The 19,264-nt window shown below is 42.7% G+C and overlaps 1 protein-coding gene across 26 annotated transcripts in view; it reads left to right on the top strand.

The window, feature by feature from the left end:
* Window positions 1-1,092: 1,092 nt before the first annotated feature.
* The window catches only part of NRXN1 (neurexin 1), a 771,544-nt gene continuing 753,372 nt past the window's right edge, over window positions 1,093-19,264 (top strand). For 25 of the 26 annotated variants that reach the window (XM_054061852.1, XM_054061851.1, XM_054061849.1 and 22 more), the window contains exons 1-2: window positions 1,093-1,195; window positions 4,669-6,142. In XM_054061852.1, the coding sequence (XP_053917827.1) occupies window positions 5,404-6,142 (739 nt within the window). In that variant the 5' untranslated portion in view covers window positions 1,093-1,195; window positions 4,669-5,403. Of the gene's footprint in view, window positions 1,334-4,668; window positions 6,143-19,264 lie in introns of all 26 variants that reach the window. The other variant, XM_054061826.1, reaches the window with a different exon arrangement.

The raw sequence follows: 19,264 nt of genomic DNA, 5'->3' as shown, positions 1-19,264 counted from the left end.
ATCACAAGGTTGGAAAAGACCTCTTGGATCATTGAGTCCAATCATTCCTATCTGCCACTAAACCGTGTCCTTGAGTACCTCATCTACCTGTCTTTTAAATACCTCCAGGGATGGTGACTCAACCACCTCCCTGGGCAGCCTCTGCCAGTGCCTGATGATCCTTTCTGTGATTTTTTTTTCTTGATATCCAGTCTGAATCTCCCCGGGTACAGCTTGAGGCTCTTTCTCCTTGTCCTGTCCCCTGTGACTTAGGAGAACAGGTCAGTGACTACCTCTCTACGACCTCCTTTCAGATAGTTGCAGAGAGAAATAAGGTCTCCCCCCAGCCACCTCTTCTCAAGGCTAAACAACCCGTTTCCCCATAAGACTTGTTCTCCAGCCCCTTTGCCAGCTTTGTTGCTCTTCTCTGGACATGCTCCAAAGCCTCAACATCCTTCTTGTGTTGAGGGGCCCAGATATGATCACAGTACTTAAGGTGCAGTCTCACCAGTGCCGAGTACAGAGGGAGAATAACCTCCCTGGACCTGCTGGTCATGCCGTTTCTGATACAAGCCAAGATGCCATTGGCCTTCTTGGCCACCTGGGCACACTGCTGGCTCATGTTCAGTTGCTGTCAACCAACCCCCAGATCCTTCTCCTCCGTGCAGCTTTCTAGACACTCTTCCCCCAGTCTGTAGCTACTCGGGGCTGTTGTGTCCCAAGCACAGGACCCGGCATTTGGCCTTGTTAAACTGGTCTCAGCCCAGCGGTCCAGCCTGTTCAGATCCCTTTGGAGAAAGCAAACCAACACTTCCCCCCAGCTTAGTGTCATCTGCAAACTTGCTAAGAGTGCACTCGACACCTTCATCCAGGTCATCGATAAAGACACTGTCCAGGACCGGACCCAGCACCGAGCCCTGGGCAACGCTGCTGTCCTGCGGGCTCCCCATCCCACGGCAGCACCGCGCGTGCCCGACCCTCACTCCCCCACCCGGGTTCTCCCCCCCATCGCACCCCATCCCCGGTCCCTCGGGCTCCGCTGCGGCGGCGCCGGGGCGGTGCGGGGGCGGGGCTGCCCGGGCGCGGCGGCGTCACGCAGCGGCACCGCCTCCCCCGCCCGCTGCCGCCGCGCACCCGCAGCAGCGCCCGCTCCGTCGGCTGGAGCGGCAGCAGCCCCGGCCAGCAGCGCCCGCCCCGGCCGCCGCGCCCCGCGCAGGTAAAGGCGGCTTGCAGCGCGGGGAGGGCGTAGACCGAGCCCCGCTGGTACCGCGGCGGCAGCGGGAGGCTGTTAGGTTGGCGCGCATCGAGGTTTCGGATGGCGAGGAGATGGTGGAGCGGAGGTAGAAGTTAAAAGGTTGGATGCGGTGATTTATTATCCCTTGCAAAAGCGGGAGGAGGTGAAGGAGGAGGAGGAGGAGGGGAGAGGGACTCTGATTTTATTCCTCGATTCTCTCTCCCAATCTGCTGCATGTTTTCCCTGGCGTCAGCTGCCTCGGTGAAACGCGATGGGGATGGATATCGCAACATTCCCGTTCCTGGAAGAGGCGAGGGGTTTGTGCAGGGAGTGCATTGATAATTCGGGACATTTTCCATTGTGAGCCAGAAGAAAGAGGGCACCCGGCTTCCTTGCTGTGTGTTTGCAACCGCTCAGGTTCCTGCTGATCGTGTGCGTTTTTGAAAGGGTAGAAATTATACCATAAGCATGTTAAATACATCTGCAGACTGGGAGGGTAGCGAAATCGATCATTCCAGCCGCTTAGGAACGAATTTGATTCTAGAAATTACGTGGAAATGAAAGGAAAAGATTAATGATGCTGTTAAGTCTGCTTTTGATTCGGAGCGCTTCTCCCTTTAGCTGCAGCAAGGTTGTGGGTTTTTTTCTGATCCTTTTATTTCATCCGGTAATTTGTGAACTCTCTGGTCCTCCCCGCACCCGGAGACAACGCTGCGTGTTTCATACGATCAGGATGCTGTCAAGGATTGTGCATGCCAACCGACCTGGCATTTATTAAGGATTTATTGCCTTATGTGTGTGTGTGTCTCTCTTTTTTTCTAATTTGAAAAGGCTCAATCGGGGCACCTGTGACTAAATATTTATTTATTTATTTATTTTACAAGAAAAAAAATGGTTGTGTAGGGGTGGGGGAAGCACATTAATTCCCTGGTGAGGCACCGGATGCAATAGCTACATTGGTGTTGGTTTGTGTCTGTTTCTCGCTACATACATGTGTAAGCAAGTATACATTGCTGGCAGGGATGCCTGTACTTAGCCCTTTTGACCGAGGAACGGTAATAAATTGTCCTCTTCTCAGAATGAAAGTGTTTCTCTGCTTTGGAAATGACTAGACAAGACTGTGCTGGTTATTGACAGTGTGTGAATGATATCGGCAATCGTAAATAAGGAATTGTTTGGGTCGTTTTTCTTTCCTTTGGTCTTTCCTTTTCAGCCTTTCCATCTATCTCTTTTTTTCTTTTTCCTTTTCTTTCCTTCCCTTTCTTTCTCTTCTCCTTCTTTCTTTCCTTTCTCCTTACCCCTCTCGGCACGGCGGTAGGCGCCGCAGACGGAGACGAGGGATGCAGGGATGCTCCCGCGGTGGGATCCCCGCTCGGCCGCTCTCAGCGGACACCTGTAGGGATCGCTCTGCCACGCACGGCGGGCGCACACGCACACTCACACGCGTGTCCTTGGCCGGGTTCCTCCTCTATCCTCCTCCTCCTCCTCCTCCGCGGGCTCCTGGCCCCCATACACAGACCCCCCCCCAGCGCATCTTCCGCTCCTCCCCGCGGAACCTCCCGCGTTCTCCCCCCTCGAGACGCGCAGTGACCACCCCCGGACACACACGCACACACACACACACACCGGCATCCTCCTCCTCCCCCTTACACTCTCCCCTCCACACACCCACTCCTCCGAGTCATTTGTCACGCCGTGTCTCACACCGCCACCTGCCTCGCCGCACCCCAAATCCGCACCCTCGCCTTCTCCATCCCCTCCGCCGCAGCTCCCACTCGTGCACACGAAAGGCTCCCACTCGTCGCGGAGAGGCGGCTGGGACACCCCCGCATCCATCTCCAATCCCACCCACCGCCGGGAGCGGGACCGGGCGCTGCCGCCGCCCCGTCGGGGCGCGCAGGGCGGAGCCGCTCCAGCTCCGCGCGGTGCCGCAAGCGAGCATCGCCCCTGCCCGCATCCATCACCCTACACCCCCACCCCCGCCAGGAAAAAATAAAGGTGCTAAATTAGGAGCTGGGTTGCTGGGGGCTTCCGCCACGGGCACCGCGTTTTGCAGAGGAGCTACCGGGAATCCCTCGGTAGCTGCGTGGCGAGAGGCGGCTCCTGCTGGGAATTGGGGAGGGAGAAGTGGGGGATCCGGGGGATCCGAGCTTCCCGGGCTCGGCCGGCTCTGCCCACGTTGCTGGGGGGCTGTCCTTGCCTCCCTTATGCTGCTCTTGCCCACCTGGCGTGTGACAAATAATAAAAATAAACGTGTTGACGTTTAGAAGGGGTGAAATTAAATAGAAAGCGAGAGTAGGAGGTGACTTAGCAGCTCTGAACGTGTCAGGTGCAGGCAGCTGAGGTGTGTGTTTTAAAACAGGTTTTCCTCTGGCTCTGCCCCCTCTCCCCGCACACATTTCTCCCAGCCCAGCACAAGGCAGCGGCTCTGGATATATGTTCTTCCTAACTGCTGCTGGCTATGGGAGGGAGGTGAAGGGGAAGCGGTGGGTGAGGGAGGTGTCGGAGATGCTCTCCTCCATCAGGAGAGATCTGCTAATACACACACCTTCCAGAAAGGATATAGCAGCTTGGGGGAGAAAAACAGAGAGAGGAGCCTCTACCAAAATGCTTTGAATGCAGAGACCTCTTCAGAGGAAGAGCGTGAACTGTGGCATATGTATTATTTTTAAAATGAGGAGTTGTCCTCTTAAATAAGGGCAGCTGAGTAAACATACATAAAATACTGCAGCCTGTTTCAGAGGGCTAACACCTGGGATTAGCAGCTCTGCATTGTGTATAATGTCAACATCAGAGCTCGCTTGAATTGGATTTTCCCTGCTGTAACAGAGAAATATCAGCAGCCGAAGAAACCAGGTGGCAGGGGAAAATGCAGTTTTAAATTTTCAAAAAGCTTCCTAAGAAACCATTGTGATTCTTCTTCACCCCGTGAAAATAAACCAGTAGGTGTGCCTTGTACAGTGAAGCCTGCTGACTCCTGGTGGGAGCTCAGTCCACTTTACGTGTTTTTGAGCTGTATTGGAAAGAACTAGAACTGGGCTTGGTAGCATCCCCTGCATTAATAGGACCCTGTAGCTTCACAGGTGCTGGGATCACCATAAATAAATTGCAATAAGACAATTTGCAGAATAAACACCTCATTTTCTTTTTAACGTCGTCCTGGTAATAATAAAATACGCTACTAAAATAGTTGAAAGTTTTGGAAAGGTAAGTAATTAACATATAGATTATCCCATAAAAATGCAATCTAATATAAGCATAAGAATTAAGATTTAGGTTTGGTGTTGCAAGTTATATTTCGCAGTAACTCGAAAATTACAGCAGCAGTTCATTATGCTAGTGTCAAACTGCAGCTGAAATGAAAAATTAATCACAACAGTCCACTATTGATCAACAAGATGATTTAACATGTTATTAGTCGTCATTTCTTATTATTCTGTTTCAATTCCTTGCAGATTAGAAACAAAAACAATAGAGGAAAATCGCCCCCTGGATCTTAGCGTTGGCCTTTTGCAAGCAAACAGAAGAGGAGCTGTCAGGCTTTGCATGTCAAGTAGCCACTCGGCTGTTTGACAGCTTCTGGGTTTAAACCCCATCGGGATTGAGGCAGCGCAGGAAACCATGAGCGATGAGTCCTGTCATCTGCTGACGCTGCTCTAGCACCATGGCGGACAGCCCGTGATCTGACAAGAGGATCCATCCCAGGGAGGCAGCGCTGGGATCCGTAATTGGCTTCCCGGCAAACTACAGCTGGTGGAGAGGATGTAAAAACAGTTGTGCATGTGCTGGGATATTGCTACCATCTTGTCGAGCTGGTGGATCCACTTGGAGGAGGGTTTTGCCACGCATCTTGTTTTTTACTCCCGGTTTGGTAATGTTTGCTTTGGGGGAAATTTCTGCTGACTCACCTGTCCCTGGACATCTTTTGGGAAGCCTGGACAACGAGTGAAAAGACCCAACGGTGCCTTCTCCCCTCTGGCAGCACCCAACCCCATCCCGTGGGGCACCCACAGCCCCCCGCCCCGGGGAGTCCCCCCGCAGTGACCCTTGCACCCGGGGCGGGGGTGAGGACATCTGACCCTCTTAGCGCAGGCAGCGCCTGGCAAGATTTTACCCTGTCTGCCACCGGGCCCCCAGTCCTGCCCCCCGCCGGCCCTGCCGCCCCGCTCGCCCGCCCCAGGTCGCGCAGGATGGGGGCGGCGTTGGTGCGGCGCGGGGGCTGCCTGCTGCTCTGGCTGGCCCTGCTGCTGGGCTGCTGGGCCGAGCTGGGCAGCGGGCTGGAGTTCCCAGGGGCAGAGGGCCAATGGACCCGCTTCCCCAAGTGGAATGCCTGCTGTGAGAGCGAGATGAGTTTCAACATGAAGACGCGCAGCTCCAGCGGGCTGGTGCTCTACTTTGACGATGAGGGCTTCTGCGACTTCTTGGAGCTCATCCTCACCCAGGGTGGGCGGCTGCAGCTCAGCTTCTCCATCTTCTGTGCCGAGCCCGCCACCCTGCTCTCCGACACGGCGGTCAATGACAACCTCTGGCATGCCGTTGTCATCCGCCGCCACTTCAAGAACACGACGCTGATCATCGACCGGTCCGAGGCCAAGTGGGTGGAGGTGAAGTCAAAGCGGCGGGATATGACTGTCTTCAGTGGTCTCTTCTTAGGGGGGCTCCCGCCGGAGCTGCGGTCGGCAACGCTAAAGCTGACACTCTCCTCCGTCAAGGACCGGGAGCCCTTCAAGGGCTGGATAACAGACGTCCGGGTCAACTACACGCAGGCATCGCCGGTGGAGAGCCAGGAGGTGCGGCTGGACGATGAGCAGAGCCGCCTGTGTGCCAGGGAGGACGTCTGCCTCAACGGGGGCGTCTGCTCGGTGCTCAACGACCAGGCTGTCTGCGACTGCTCCCAAACGGGCTTTCGGGGGAAGGACTGCAGCGAAGGTAAGGTGCCATTTCAGCTTGCCCCACCGCCCCCCTCCCCATCGCTCTTTGGAGGGGACTGGTAGGAGGCCAGGCCTGCATGGAGTTTCATCTGTATGAGTGGATCTCCCTTCCTTCCCTTCCCTCCCTGCCGTTACCCCAGCTCCCTTCTTCCCCGCCTTTCCCTCCCTGCCCTCCATGTGTCTCTGTGGCCAATCATGGTGCCATCATTCTTCTGTTCTCTGTGAGGCTGGGTGAGAGGAGGAGGATGTTATTTGGGTGCCTTCCAGAGGCAGGATGTGATTTGAGGTTGTCGAGGGCAAATGAAAGGTGGGTCCTGAGTGCTGAGTGTCACCCAGCTGGGGTGGTGGGTGGCCAGCATCATGCTCGGCCAGAGTTGAGGGAGGAGATGGTCATGCTTGTCACAAGCAGGTGGTGGCAATTAATTTTGGAAGCTGGGAAAGTGACGCTGGGGAGAATTTTACTGGGTTAAGTGCAAATATGAGCTGTGTTTTATTTTTTAGGATAGGGGAGGCCCATAATCCACTTTGTATTTGATATTTACCTCTGTTATTGAAATAAAATCAGTGATTTATTGATGAATTTCTTAAATTCTTGCTGAGGAAGAGAGGGATTAAACGGAGGATTGTATTTTTTACGCGGGTGTGAATGATGCTGCTTGGCAATCTATTTAGCAATTCACCATGTCAGGCAGACAAGGAGAATACAAAGGGGCAAGGGGGAGTACATTCTCCAAGACCACAAAATTAGTGATTAGTATTAGCAAGGAAGAGGGAGCTTAGAAAAACAGCAGTTTCCTGAATCCCATCTGCAAATAAATCACTGGGTAAAATGTGATTCATATGCAGTGCCCATTGTTTTTGGCAAATGGAAGGAGTGGGAGCATTTACTTTGCAGATGCATAGAGGATTCTCTTTATTTTGCTAGTGAATGTACCATTGCTTGCAGCTCCTTATGCTTAGAGTGTGCGTATGTTGTATACCTAACACAGCACATAAAAGGATAGGATTGAAATAAGAGGAAAATATAATCTTCATGGCAAAATTGGACAGCAAAGACCTAAGTTTCAAAAGTAAAAGGTAAATCTAAATAAGATATTATTGATGCCAGATGAAGATCCTCACTGAGTGGCTGCACGACATTTATGACTGAAGAATTTACCTTTATCATTTTGATCAGATTTCACTCATTATAAGAAAGAAAACATCTTTGTGCTTGTGCTTTCTTATGTAACACCTCCTGTCCTTAGTGTCAATACTCAAAACACTACAGTCATTTTGCATTCTGTTTACTTTATCAGCTGTATCTTTCTCATCTGCCATCCGTTAAGAAATTCAAGCCCTATTAGGACTTTAAAATAATTTTTAGTAAGGAAAGAGCAAATGATGGTTTCAGAAAAGAACTTGCTTGAACGTTCAATAGCACACAGTCCCAGACACTGTAAAGAGAAATATCTTTTGTGTTAGGTAAGATCGTAGAAATGGATTTAGTATTGGGATGTAAATTTTTAACATGTAGTACTACGTAATATATAGGTGTCTGTAAAATTTTGAGTTGTCTTAGTATCTTTGAGTTGGGCCCTACTGTAAACCAAAAAAGGCAATACTGAGGTGTGGCAGCGTGGTTAAAGCAATGAGGGACACATAAATAAATAACTAAATGTAAAGGGAATGAATAAATAATTGTTAAGGGAATATATATTTGTATTCCCTTTACATTAAAACATAGTTTATTTGAAGTTTTTTTGAACATATAATATTTATATGTTAAAGGTCATGTAATTGCATGTAATTTGAAGTCAGAGAAAATCTTGTCTTTAAGTAACAATAAGATGGATAGCTATTTTTAAGCAACATTTTTATGTTTAGATTGACTGTTAAGGAAATACACATAGATATTTGTGTATATATGTATATGAATTGTATACAACTTACAAGATGCTGACAATAATATTTTGAATCCCTCAAATTAGATAACATTGGCTTCATTCAAATACCAGTGGTTTGACAATGGAGCTTAGTGGGATCAAGATTCCTGTCACGTGTTCCTTGACCACTGGAAAGCCTTACAAAATAATAGTAAGACTTACAGTTTTAGTGTGCTCTCTCAACAAAGGCTCGTAACATATTCAGATTCTGATTTTGTTTGAAACAGCAAGCAATGTTTCTGTGGCCAGCAATATAAATAGAACCAGTGCTACAGGTTAGGTCTGTTGATTGAGAAAAGGCAGTGACTGAAATTCACAGCAGCCAGATGTTGATGAAGGGATTAGCAGCTACTTCTAGGTGCTACCAACAGTATTGAACTATTTTATATATCATTTGATCTTCTAAGAAATGGAAAAGACAGAAGAAGGAGTCAAACAATTCAGTCTGCCAAGAAAGATGCCCTGGCTACTCTTTAGCTCTTCATAGCCGACATAGAAATTTAGTCTTGATGTGTTGTCCCTGGACTCCGTTAACTTCCCACAGACCTTAGGAGGAGATTGCCATTGCTGAAGGATGCAGAATGACCTTGGGCTGCAGTGATGTGGAGGGGTCTTGAGTTTTCACTCTCTCTTGTCCTGCTTTTGACTAAAAATGTTTTAAATGGAAAAAACCCAAACTTTCCATTTTAATCTGAAATTGTGACCTCATGTCCTAGTTGATAACTTTCTTTAAAGGTGAAAGATGGTCATTCATTTGTTTTCCTTGAATGTTTTTACTATTTTGATTGTTTTAGGCTTGGATTTAGTGTGCTTCTGATCTCTACGGCCTGGTAAAGCAGGGAGTCCCACAGTATCGTGAGGACTTTACAAATCAATAACAACAACAACAAAGAAGACTGGGAAAGTTTTATATCCTGACTTGCACATTTGAAAGGCTGGAAATAATTGATTTAGAGTCAAAGTTTCAGGCCTTAGGGTGCAATTTCTGATGGCACTTAAGTTGTTTCCAGGAAAAAATCTGGTGTTTTCTTTTTTTCTCCAGATTTTCATATTTGAAAATCTCATTAAAAACATTTTCTCAACTTTGAAAATCTCATTCGTATTTCCTGAAGTAAATTTTTCTTATAAGAATGAAGCTTAATCAAGTTCATTTGTTTTGGAAAACCCCTAGTAATATAATTTCTTTATTAAGTAATATTATTAAAGGGTTAACTGTCCTTGTAGCTGTCTACATCGGGAGTAGCTTCACTTATGCCATCTGAACTACACTGGTGTAAAACCAGCGTAAGCTAGGAAGAAATCATTTATTGCCTTCAGTCACGATCTTTGTTCTAAAAGAGCATGAACCCTTCTGTGGGAGCTTTGGCATCAATCACAGGGAAGGGACTGAAATTGCTTGAGTATCAAGGGTGTGCATACTACAGCACAGAAAAATACGGTTGGTAATAGTTCTGTGGTGGATTAGTCCATGTTAGTAAGTGCATATACAGTACAAGAGCCTTCTAAAAGAAAAAAATAAAATCTCTAATACTGAAACACGAAAGGGAATATTATTTCATGTAATAATAGTAACTCCATAGAAGAAAAAATACACAAAATTACAATAAATTTGGTTAGGAATAAGAGTAACATTAAAATAAACCTCGATTGCCGTATTGGTGTTTCTATAAATGTCTGACATACATTACAATCTTCAGTGAAAATTATATTATTCTTTGAAATGAATCAAGTCAGTGTGATTTGATTCTGTGATAGGAAGAGCTGTTCATTAAGAAGTCTGATCTTTAAAATCAGATTTTCATTTAATTAAGTCAGGGTCCTGGAATGGAGGGAAGATATGTTATTCATATCAGTGACCCTCCATGTTCCTCTTCTTGTTTTGCTCCTTATGTTTAAATTTCAGAACAAAAAGAACTATGTAAACTATTCAATTCATAAAATAGTGACTCTAATTTTAGATAAGATGTATATATAATTTTATTTTCATCCTCACTTGTGTAAAATAACCTTGCCCAATGCTCCATCTGAGGAAATAGACAGAAGCCTCTGAAAGAGGAAATAAAACCCACATCACACACTTGGATTCGGGTGAAATTTCTCACCAACCCCAGCTCTTGACACTCTCTGCCCTTCTGCTTTTCTGTATGTGTAACTGCTTGAAAAAATTGCATACAGAATAATTTATCTTTTTAAAATATAGCTGGCCCACTTGCCTCTGGCATTGTTACAGAGACAATTACTCTGTGAATTCAAAGTATTTCTGTTTAGGATGTATTTTGTTTTAACTGTTCCACTGAGTTTCTAGTTTGTGGGAAAAGTGAGGGCTGTTCATGCAGCTGCTTACTGTAAGATATCTGCTTCCTTCTCAGATATTCAGAAGTTGATGCCAGCTACATTTGAACTGTGAAAGTGATTTCTTTTAAGGAAGCGAATTCCAGATGTCTCAGGCTAGTCAGCACTTAGATTTGTTTGTTTGGGTTCTGTATATATTACATCAATCCATATTTGCTTCTTCCCTTTAACTTCTTTAAAAGTAATCTGATATTTATCTCTTTCTGAAAAATTTTCATATTTTAATTAATTCAGTTCTCTTATGCCTTGAATAAAACATATACACATATTTTTGGTGTTAATTATCTTTTGCAAGATATGTTTCTGTTGAATACTGCTGAACCCATTGCCTATAATCAATCTTAACAGAATAGCCACCATAGGCTTTATGTTTCTTGAATAGTTAGTTAAATATACTTTGAGACAGTAAATACTGTAAGCAAAACTTTCATTTTGGTTTACATTTCAGAATCTTTATCTATAATTTGCATCTCTATGACATGATCTGGATTTCTTCTGTACGCTGAATTTCTTGTCTGATTTAAGGCAGTACTGATTTAGGAGGAGGGCTGGGAATCCATTGGAGATAATTAGTCCACTAGTTCAGTTGTATCCATTGAATCCACTAAAGTTCAGTTGTATTTACAGATTATTTGATTAGTTTAATACTAAATGCTTAATTTTATTTAATTTAATATTTTTAAACAGACACTGTAGATAGTCAAATAATCCCAAGTCTTTCAAAACTGTATTAAATCTGTGCCCTTTGCATTTAGTTGTGTGAATACAGAATAGTTATGTGAGTTTAAAGCATAATTTTGCATCATTTTCCTAATGTAATTCAATATATTATTTTGTTTGCCAGGATTCAGCATTATAGAATATTGATGTCAATATCTGCCTCGTGTAAAATCACAGCAATTTAAATACTGTGTCACTGGTAATTAGGAATTGGCAGCCTGTTTTATATTATCCTCTAAGAAGGCTACTTGTTGAATATTGCTAATCCTTTCAAACTGCTGATATTGAAATACTTCCAAAAGACTACTTACGTGCTTAGCATACATCTTGGTACCCCAGATCAATAGATTTTTTTATATACTGAGTCTATTGCTTCCCTTTGTGCCTAGCTGAGATGTGGGGTCTGTCTTGATTTTTAAGTCTATATTACAAACTACAGAATGCTAATAGGCTAGAAGAATTTATACTTAGCAGCATAGGATCTCCTGTCAGAATGGTCAAAATCATTGAGAATTTCAATATTGTACAATAAAATTGTATTTTAAAGTAATTACACTTTAAGGCTTACAGGCATTGTAAACCAAATACACTTGGTCTTTTTTTCTCAGCTGCAGGTTGGCTCCCTAGGAGTCTTTTAACAGTAGATGCTAGCCAAGGAGTTGTGGGAAAACATTTGGATTACAGAACATATAATTTTATCCCATCATCATTACCAAGCAAAGGGATAGGGATGGGGAAACAGGCTGGCAAGTGAAAGCAGTTCCTGACAGAAATAGCTTTAGGTAGAGGCTAACATTAACATATGCAGCTTTGAGGTTTTATGCTTCTTTTATTAAACATATAAAAATTGGTTAGTGATTTAGAACAAAATGTTCATCCATCTCTCTTGTTGTAATTAATGTGATGTTTTGTCTTCCCAAAAGCTTGGTATTACTTTCAGCAAACAGAAACCATACCAGTTTCTGCAAAAATACTATGTCTAGTTTATTGTACTGTAGTTAAAAATGGTAAACCTTCCTAAACACTTGATTTTACAGCATAGTGAAGGACATTCTGAGGTAGAGGAGTATGGAGGAGTAAATCATAAAGACTAAAGTATTCTTCTCTCAGGAAATGATTTGGTAGAAGACGATAAACATACCTTTAATTGTGGTGTTGTATATAGAGTTGACCAGGAAAGTTAGAATACACAATACTTTGATGTCTTTATTTAATTCTATGCTGGCCAGGGCTCATATTTTAATATTTTTAAAAATACTATAGTTTTTTTTTCCTACAAAGATGTTTACTTTCTCAAATGATGCTTTCTCCTCTGTACTGTGGTGATGGTATCTGAGAGGATCATGAGCACCTTGCCCGCCTGCATTATATTTTAACACATAGGACTTAGTCTTTCAACTCAGGTTCTTATCCACCAAACTAAAAAGTATTTCTAGTGGGTTCGTCCTATTGTATAGTCATTCTCCTGGATCTTGTTCTACTCAGGAGAACCTATGAGCACTTCAGAGCACAAAATATCTGCAGTAACCAATGAACAAAAAAGGAAAAAGCATATGATTTCCATATGGCATTGCTTCTTCTCAGTGACGTGAGCCAGTTCACACTACTGTACAGTTTGGTTTCTCCATCTGTAAAGCTAAACTGATAAAATTTCATACAGGGTTTTTGGAATGATTTCCTTCCTGGACATCAGATAGATGAACAATCAGAATTTCTACTAGGGATTTAGTAAGGGAAGTCAAGACTTGAGGCTCCCTTTTCTGTAGCGCATCCTCTTCAGTCTACAGAACTGATACTTGTCAGCTGGCTTTGAAGCTGCCATGATTCCTACTGCGTGTTTTTTCATAGCTGAGCCTTCAGAGTAATGTGGGTTTTTCTTGTGCACAACTGGTTTGCTGATGCATGCTTTCCATTACTCTGACTAGGTATTGGCAAGGATGTAGCTTGTCAACTGCCAACCACTTTTCCATTGAAAGTTCAGCTCTTCTCATAGTCTTAACAGTTGTCGTTCTTTGCAACATTATGACACTTGTGCTGAAGTCACCTTTATTACTGTAGAAGAATCCAAGATTTAATGTTTGAGGATAGTGGAGAACTCTGACTCTCAGTCAGTGGTTGTATAATTTTTGAAAAGTTGAATTCTCTTCCATTCTAAATGGGAAATTTTGGACGTGAAAGCAGGAACTGGTCTTAGTCATGCCTTATTTGAGCAAAAAATATTTCTGTTTTTATTTTCCACTGGAATCAATTTGAAGTCACATTGACTCAAGTTTAGAATTAGGGCAAACCTAATAACCTGCTGATTCTGAACTTGTTATTCAAGTGGGAATGTGAAAACAGAGAAGATCTAGGCCAAGTTAAATCACCTGCTGATTCTGACTGTTATATTCAGCTGGGAATGGCTACAGAGAAAAGACATTTGAAAAATTCAGATATTTATTACCATAATCATCATTATAACTATGTATAATTTAATACATGCTTATGAACCATACTCTAAGAGTAAAGTTATATGACTAATTTTATTTTACCTTCAAGGAACTCTTAATTTGTGGAAAAGTCTTTTTTACCAAAAAAACCAGCAGTGCATTCAAAAGGATCCTTTTGGCAGTTGCTGCCACTACAGACTATGAAGCAGCAGTATATTTTGGGTATGTGTTACATACTAACCATGCTGTGTAGGTGTGCAAGTTGCAGATGGCTTTTAGTCTGTGGCAACAGTGCACAAGGTCTTGCAATGAAAAGGTTTTACTTCTTGGTGATATAGTCTACGGCTGTGTGTTGCTTAGAGGCACAGGAACCAGAGCGATCCTTCAAGCAGTGATGTCTTTGTAATTAAGAGAATGTGTACAGCCATTACAGAGGTCACTGACATTTCGCTATGGACTTGGATTTGTATGTCACAGTTCCAAAGTTGCAGAATTGCATCTTAATTTCTGATACAACATGACCTTCATGTTGATCTTCTTTCCCTTCTATGCTTTTTAGCTTTAATGAAAGATAAAAACTGACGCTTTTGTCAAAGGAGGTATTTCCATTAAGAAAAGACTTCCTGAGTAAGGTTACATGCGTATATTGTAAATTATATGCACTTTCTTTTTGAGAAGTGCATAGAAAATCACAGAATTGGTGAACAGACAAGGGGTGAAGATCTGTATCTCAATATTGTCTTTTTCTTTAGAAGCTGATCCTGACTCTTCTTTGTTCCCAAATGTAATAATAGAAACACTCACACACATGCACATCAGCATTTGTAAAATGGGTGTCCTGAGGACAACTGTCGTGAATAGCTTGAGGATGAATTATGGTCTTGTGATGAAAAGATAATAGTCATTATCGATAAAAATGTGAGAATAGGGCCCTAATGCTAGTAAGAAACATAATGCTCTGCAGCCCTCTTAGGAAAGACGTTATTGTTCCCGATTCCAAATCATACAGGAGTGATAAAGTGATCTAAAAGATTTTGGATTCTGCTGATTATTATGCAGCAACAGGCTTACATTTTATATTTGTAAACCCATTTTTATATTTATTAAATCAGACTCTCAACCTGGGTGGTCCAGGGATGAGAGGCAGAGAGGCTGCAGCTTCTTCCCATACTACACATGCTGTCTAAGCATGGTGAATTTCAGGTGAGTATCTGTAATGGGATGGACAGATGCTTTTCTCCTAGAAAAACAGAGGAATTTCTTCAAGAAGTTTCTAGGAGTGTTAGTGCTGACAGAGAGATTACTAGCTTTGCCTATTTAGAGTTTGCTTTTCTTTACGTCTTTACTTATTAGAGGACAGACAAGTGAAAATGGAAGTTTAAACCCACAGCTGTCTGCCACTTCACTTTTAAGGTTATCATGGAGTAAGAAAGATTGTACATAGATTTTCCAAGAACTAATTAATGCTCCCCTACTACGTTTTTCTCATTTGAGTATCGCTGAACTACTCAGGAGCTGATTCTCAGTGAAGTTTGTTCTCTGTGACACTTGGTCCAGGAAAATGATTTCTGTAGTAATATTATGTAGCAAAGAACATGGGGTTTTTTTTAGAACATAAGAGTTTTTCAGACATACAAAAGGTTTGTCTGGTTTGGTTAAACATATACTGAAGAATTATGAATACAGATACTGTATTCTGACATAAAACATTCCCGAATTAAGTGTTAAGAGGAAAACATAGAATCGTTGAATTATAGAATGGTTTGGGTTGGACAGGACCTTAAGGACCATCCAGTTTGAATCCCCCTGCCATGGGCAGGGACACCTTCCACTGGATCAGGTTGCTTGAAGTTTCATTAAGCCTGGGAGGATGGAGCATGTTGTGTGGCCCTGGTGCTTATTTCTACTTAGGTGACAGTACATCGGTATTTTGCCACTCGTTCACCAGGAGGAAAATAGGATTTGAATTTATATCCTTGTGGACCCCAAACGCCATTAGTTTTCCATGAACACTGTCTCAATTGTGGTAGTTTCCAGGAATTTCTGGCTTTTTTTTTTTTTGGCACTGTTCCTCATCTAAAGTATTTGAAGGAACAGCTAGGATGAAAGTTAGTAGCCTTGAGCCTATGCTTTTTCTTCTGTGGCAGTTAAACAGCTGAGTCTGGCACTGTAATAAGTTGTGTGCTTAAGCAGTACAACACAGTATTTCCTTTTTTTTCCAAATTACAAATTTAGAAACTAAAACTTTAAATGAGTCATACGTCGGGCTCAAAGTTATGAGAAAAATATTTTCATGCTGTTTCTTGTTCAGATTTTTGTAATGACAATATATATTACATTAACATTCTTCTATGGCAGAGGAATGTTAATGTAATAGCAATTTTGACCTCCTATTCTTGCAAATCCACTGACAAGATTTCTAACATTTGAAAAATTGTTAATATCTAGTGGTTTTGCCTGTTCTCTTATTGTATGGATCTCATTCTCTTGTTTTAAATATCATTGCAGTCTTTAAATAAGTAGGGTTTTTCTTGCGGATTATAAACACCTACATCATTCAAGTTGTAAAAGGGACTGATTAAACAGATCTCTGCTATTCAGTCACATATTACCCATTGTGATGCTTGAGTCATGCTGGTGGATTCTGTAACTCTTAAACCGTGGAATCATACACAGTAATGCAAGTGTATAAAATTTCTTTCCAATTTCTCTCCTATTAAAAACCTAGAAACGTATCTATTGGAAATGAAACAAAAGCAGTGTAAGTTGATGGCACCACGGGAATTCAGAAGCAAAGCTGCCTTCAATGAGTGGTTGCTTTCATCTTTTTTTTTTTGTGTTTAAGGGTAGAATTTATCTCTCCATTTTATTTGCATTTGCATGAAAAAAATAACAAAAAGCAGTTAGTGATGCTAAATCTGTTGTGATGGGGTTGCACCTAACTCAAAGCCTACGCCTCTGAGAATTTAGTAATATTTAATTATTTGATGTTGTACTTTAATATTGGCTCATTACTCTGTGAAGTGGTGGAGTCATCATCCCTGGAGGGATTTAAAAGGTGCACAGATGGGACGCTTAGGGACATGGTCTAGTGGTGGAGTTGGCAGTGTTAAGTTTATGATTTGACTCAATTATCATAAAGGTCTTTTCTATCCTAAATGGTTCTATGAGTCTATGGAATATATATGATGAACTGGATGCTGGTTTGGATGTCACTGAGCTTTGCTCTTCCTTAGCTTCCTCTTCAGAAATTTGGATAATACCACATAATTATGGCTTGGAAACTTGGTCCTCACCTAGCCTGAGCTCTCAGTGACTTAATTTAATTTCCGCTGTTAGAAAATGCAGAAAGAGCTACTAAGGAAACGGACTAACTGATTTAGCAGGGAAAAATGTCTTTAAAACCATTACTATCATTCTGAATAATATTTCTAGAATATTTTGCTTTTGTATGTTTGTCACATTCAGTAGAATCTAAGTCAATTGTTGGAGTAAAATAATTTGTCCCCGCGTTCCTTTCATGCCTCTAAATCAGGATTGATGGCTGTAGAGGCTTATATATTAAGCCATTGTAAAATAAGGGTAAGATCAGCATCGGGTCCTTTGGTTGGAAAAAATAAATAAATCTTTCAAGTGTATTAATAATAAATCACCCCAAAACATCAAGAAACAAACAAGCTTAACCTTGCCCACTACTGTGTTATGTTACTGTGCGATCTTTGTAGATGTTTCTGTTGTCTTTCAGATGCACAGAAACATTTTGCCAGCACAAAAATGACTAGTGAGAATCTTTGCTTGTGTGTTTCCCACACCTTTATCATAACAATAATTACTGATTCCGCTCTTTAATTTTTTTGTGTTAGAGGAGGTATAACAAGAACTGGTAATGCAGATTTCCCTTTAAAAATTATGAATCAATTATGTTAATATTTTAGTCCCACTTCTCACTCCTGTGGCTGATATGATCTATCCTGTATTAAGGTCCTTGCCATTGGAAAATAGTCTACCATATTTTTTTTCATCCATACGTTTGAATCAATTTTCACACTTTTTTGTTGTTCTCAAATACCCATTTAGCACACAGGTTTTTAAAGCATAGCTTGGTGTGGCCCATTTCCTGATTCTCTAATCAAATTTAGCCTGTATGAGGTCCCACCTTGAATCCTGTGTTCAGTTTTGGGCCTCTCAGTACAAGAAGGGTGCTGAAGTGCATCCTGAGAAGGGCAACAGAGCTCCGGAATGGTCCGGAGCACAGGGAAGGAACTGGGGTTATTTAGCCTGGAGAAAAGTGACTGAGGGGAGACCTCATAACTGTCTACAGCTTCTTGAAAGGAGGTTGTAGCAAGGTGGGTGTTGATCTCTTCTCTCAAGTAACAAATGATAGGATGAGAGGAAATTGCTTCAAATTATGCCAGGGAAGGTTTAGATTGGGTATTAGGAAACATTTCTTTACTGAGAGTGATGCAGCACAGGAACAGGCTGTCCAGGGAAGCGGTGGAGTTTCCTTCCCTGCATGTGTTCAAAAAATGTGTAGCCATGGTGCTTTGGGACATGGTTTAGTAGCCACAGTAGTCTTGGGCTGATGGGTTGGACTTGATGATCTTAGAGGTCTTTTCCAACAGTAATGATTCTATGATTTTGTGATTCCGTGATTGGTATCAATCTGACATGCGTGACCACAGTGTGCTCAATCTATGAGAATATTAAGTTTATGAAATAAAGCACTTACAAGCTATGAACTGTCAGGACAAAAGATACTCTACAATTTTAATATCATCCATTTCTGTGTATCCATTATGAAGCTGTCTTTAATTACATGATCATAATGCCACTTTTTCCTCGAGCCTTCTGCCTCATTCAGTGCATAGCCTGGATAATAAGTTCTTTAATATTTTGCTTTTTTTCTTGCTGTTCACTGTGTAGCCCTAAGCCTTATTTATTTTCTGTATTCAAACCAGCTCCAAGGAGAAATGATTAATTTTTCCCTGGGCTTTTCTAAGGTTTTCATAACTACAGTGTCTCAGCTGCTACACAAACATTAAAAATTACACAATGCCTTCCTGAGATGGCACATGTTGTTATCCCCCTCGTAGAGAAGAGAGGAAAGAGAGACTGCAGGTGAAAACATTCACTGATATGCAGAGCACAATCTGATGTTTTTCTGAGTACTTCACATATAGGACTACATAGAATGGTTTGGGTTAGAAGGGACCTTAAAGATCACTCGGTTCCAACCTCCCAGCCACCACTTCTCTGGGAAACCTGTGCTAGTACCTCACCACCTCCACAGTAAAAAATTCCTTCCTTACATCCAATGTAAATCTCCCCTCTTTCAGCTTAAAACCTTGTCCTATCCCTGCACCCCCTGGTTAAGAGCCCCTCCCCAGCTTTCCTGTAGCCCCTTTCAGTACTGGAAGGCTGCTATAGGGTCTCCCAGAGCCTTCTCTCCTCCAAGCTGAACAACGCAGACTCTCTCAGCCTGTCCTCATATGGGAGGTGCTCCAGCCCTCAGATCATCATCGTGGCTTCCAATGGACTCACTCCAACAGATCCATGTCCTTCCTGTGCTTCCATGACTTTCAATATTTTTTTTTTATTATTGAACTATTTTCTTTTAAAAACATCTCTGTTCATTCTAACACATACTCCCATGTAACTCAGGGGGAATAATGTCAATTAATATGCCTGAATATG

The sequence above is a fragment of the Cuculus canorus genome, chromosome 3 (assembly GCF_017976375.1).
Source record: "Cuculus canorus isolate bCucCan1 chromosome 3, bCucCan1.pri, whole genome shotgun sequence".
NCBI lineage: Eukaryota > Metazoa > Chordata > Aves > Cuculiformes > Cuculidae > Cuculus > Cuculus canorus.
This window is presented reverse-complemented; position numbering and strand designations above follow the sequence as displayed.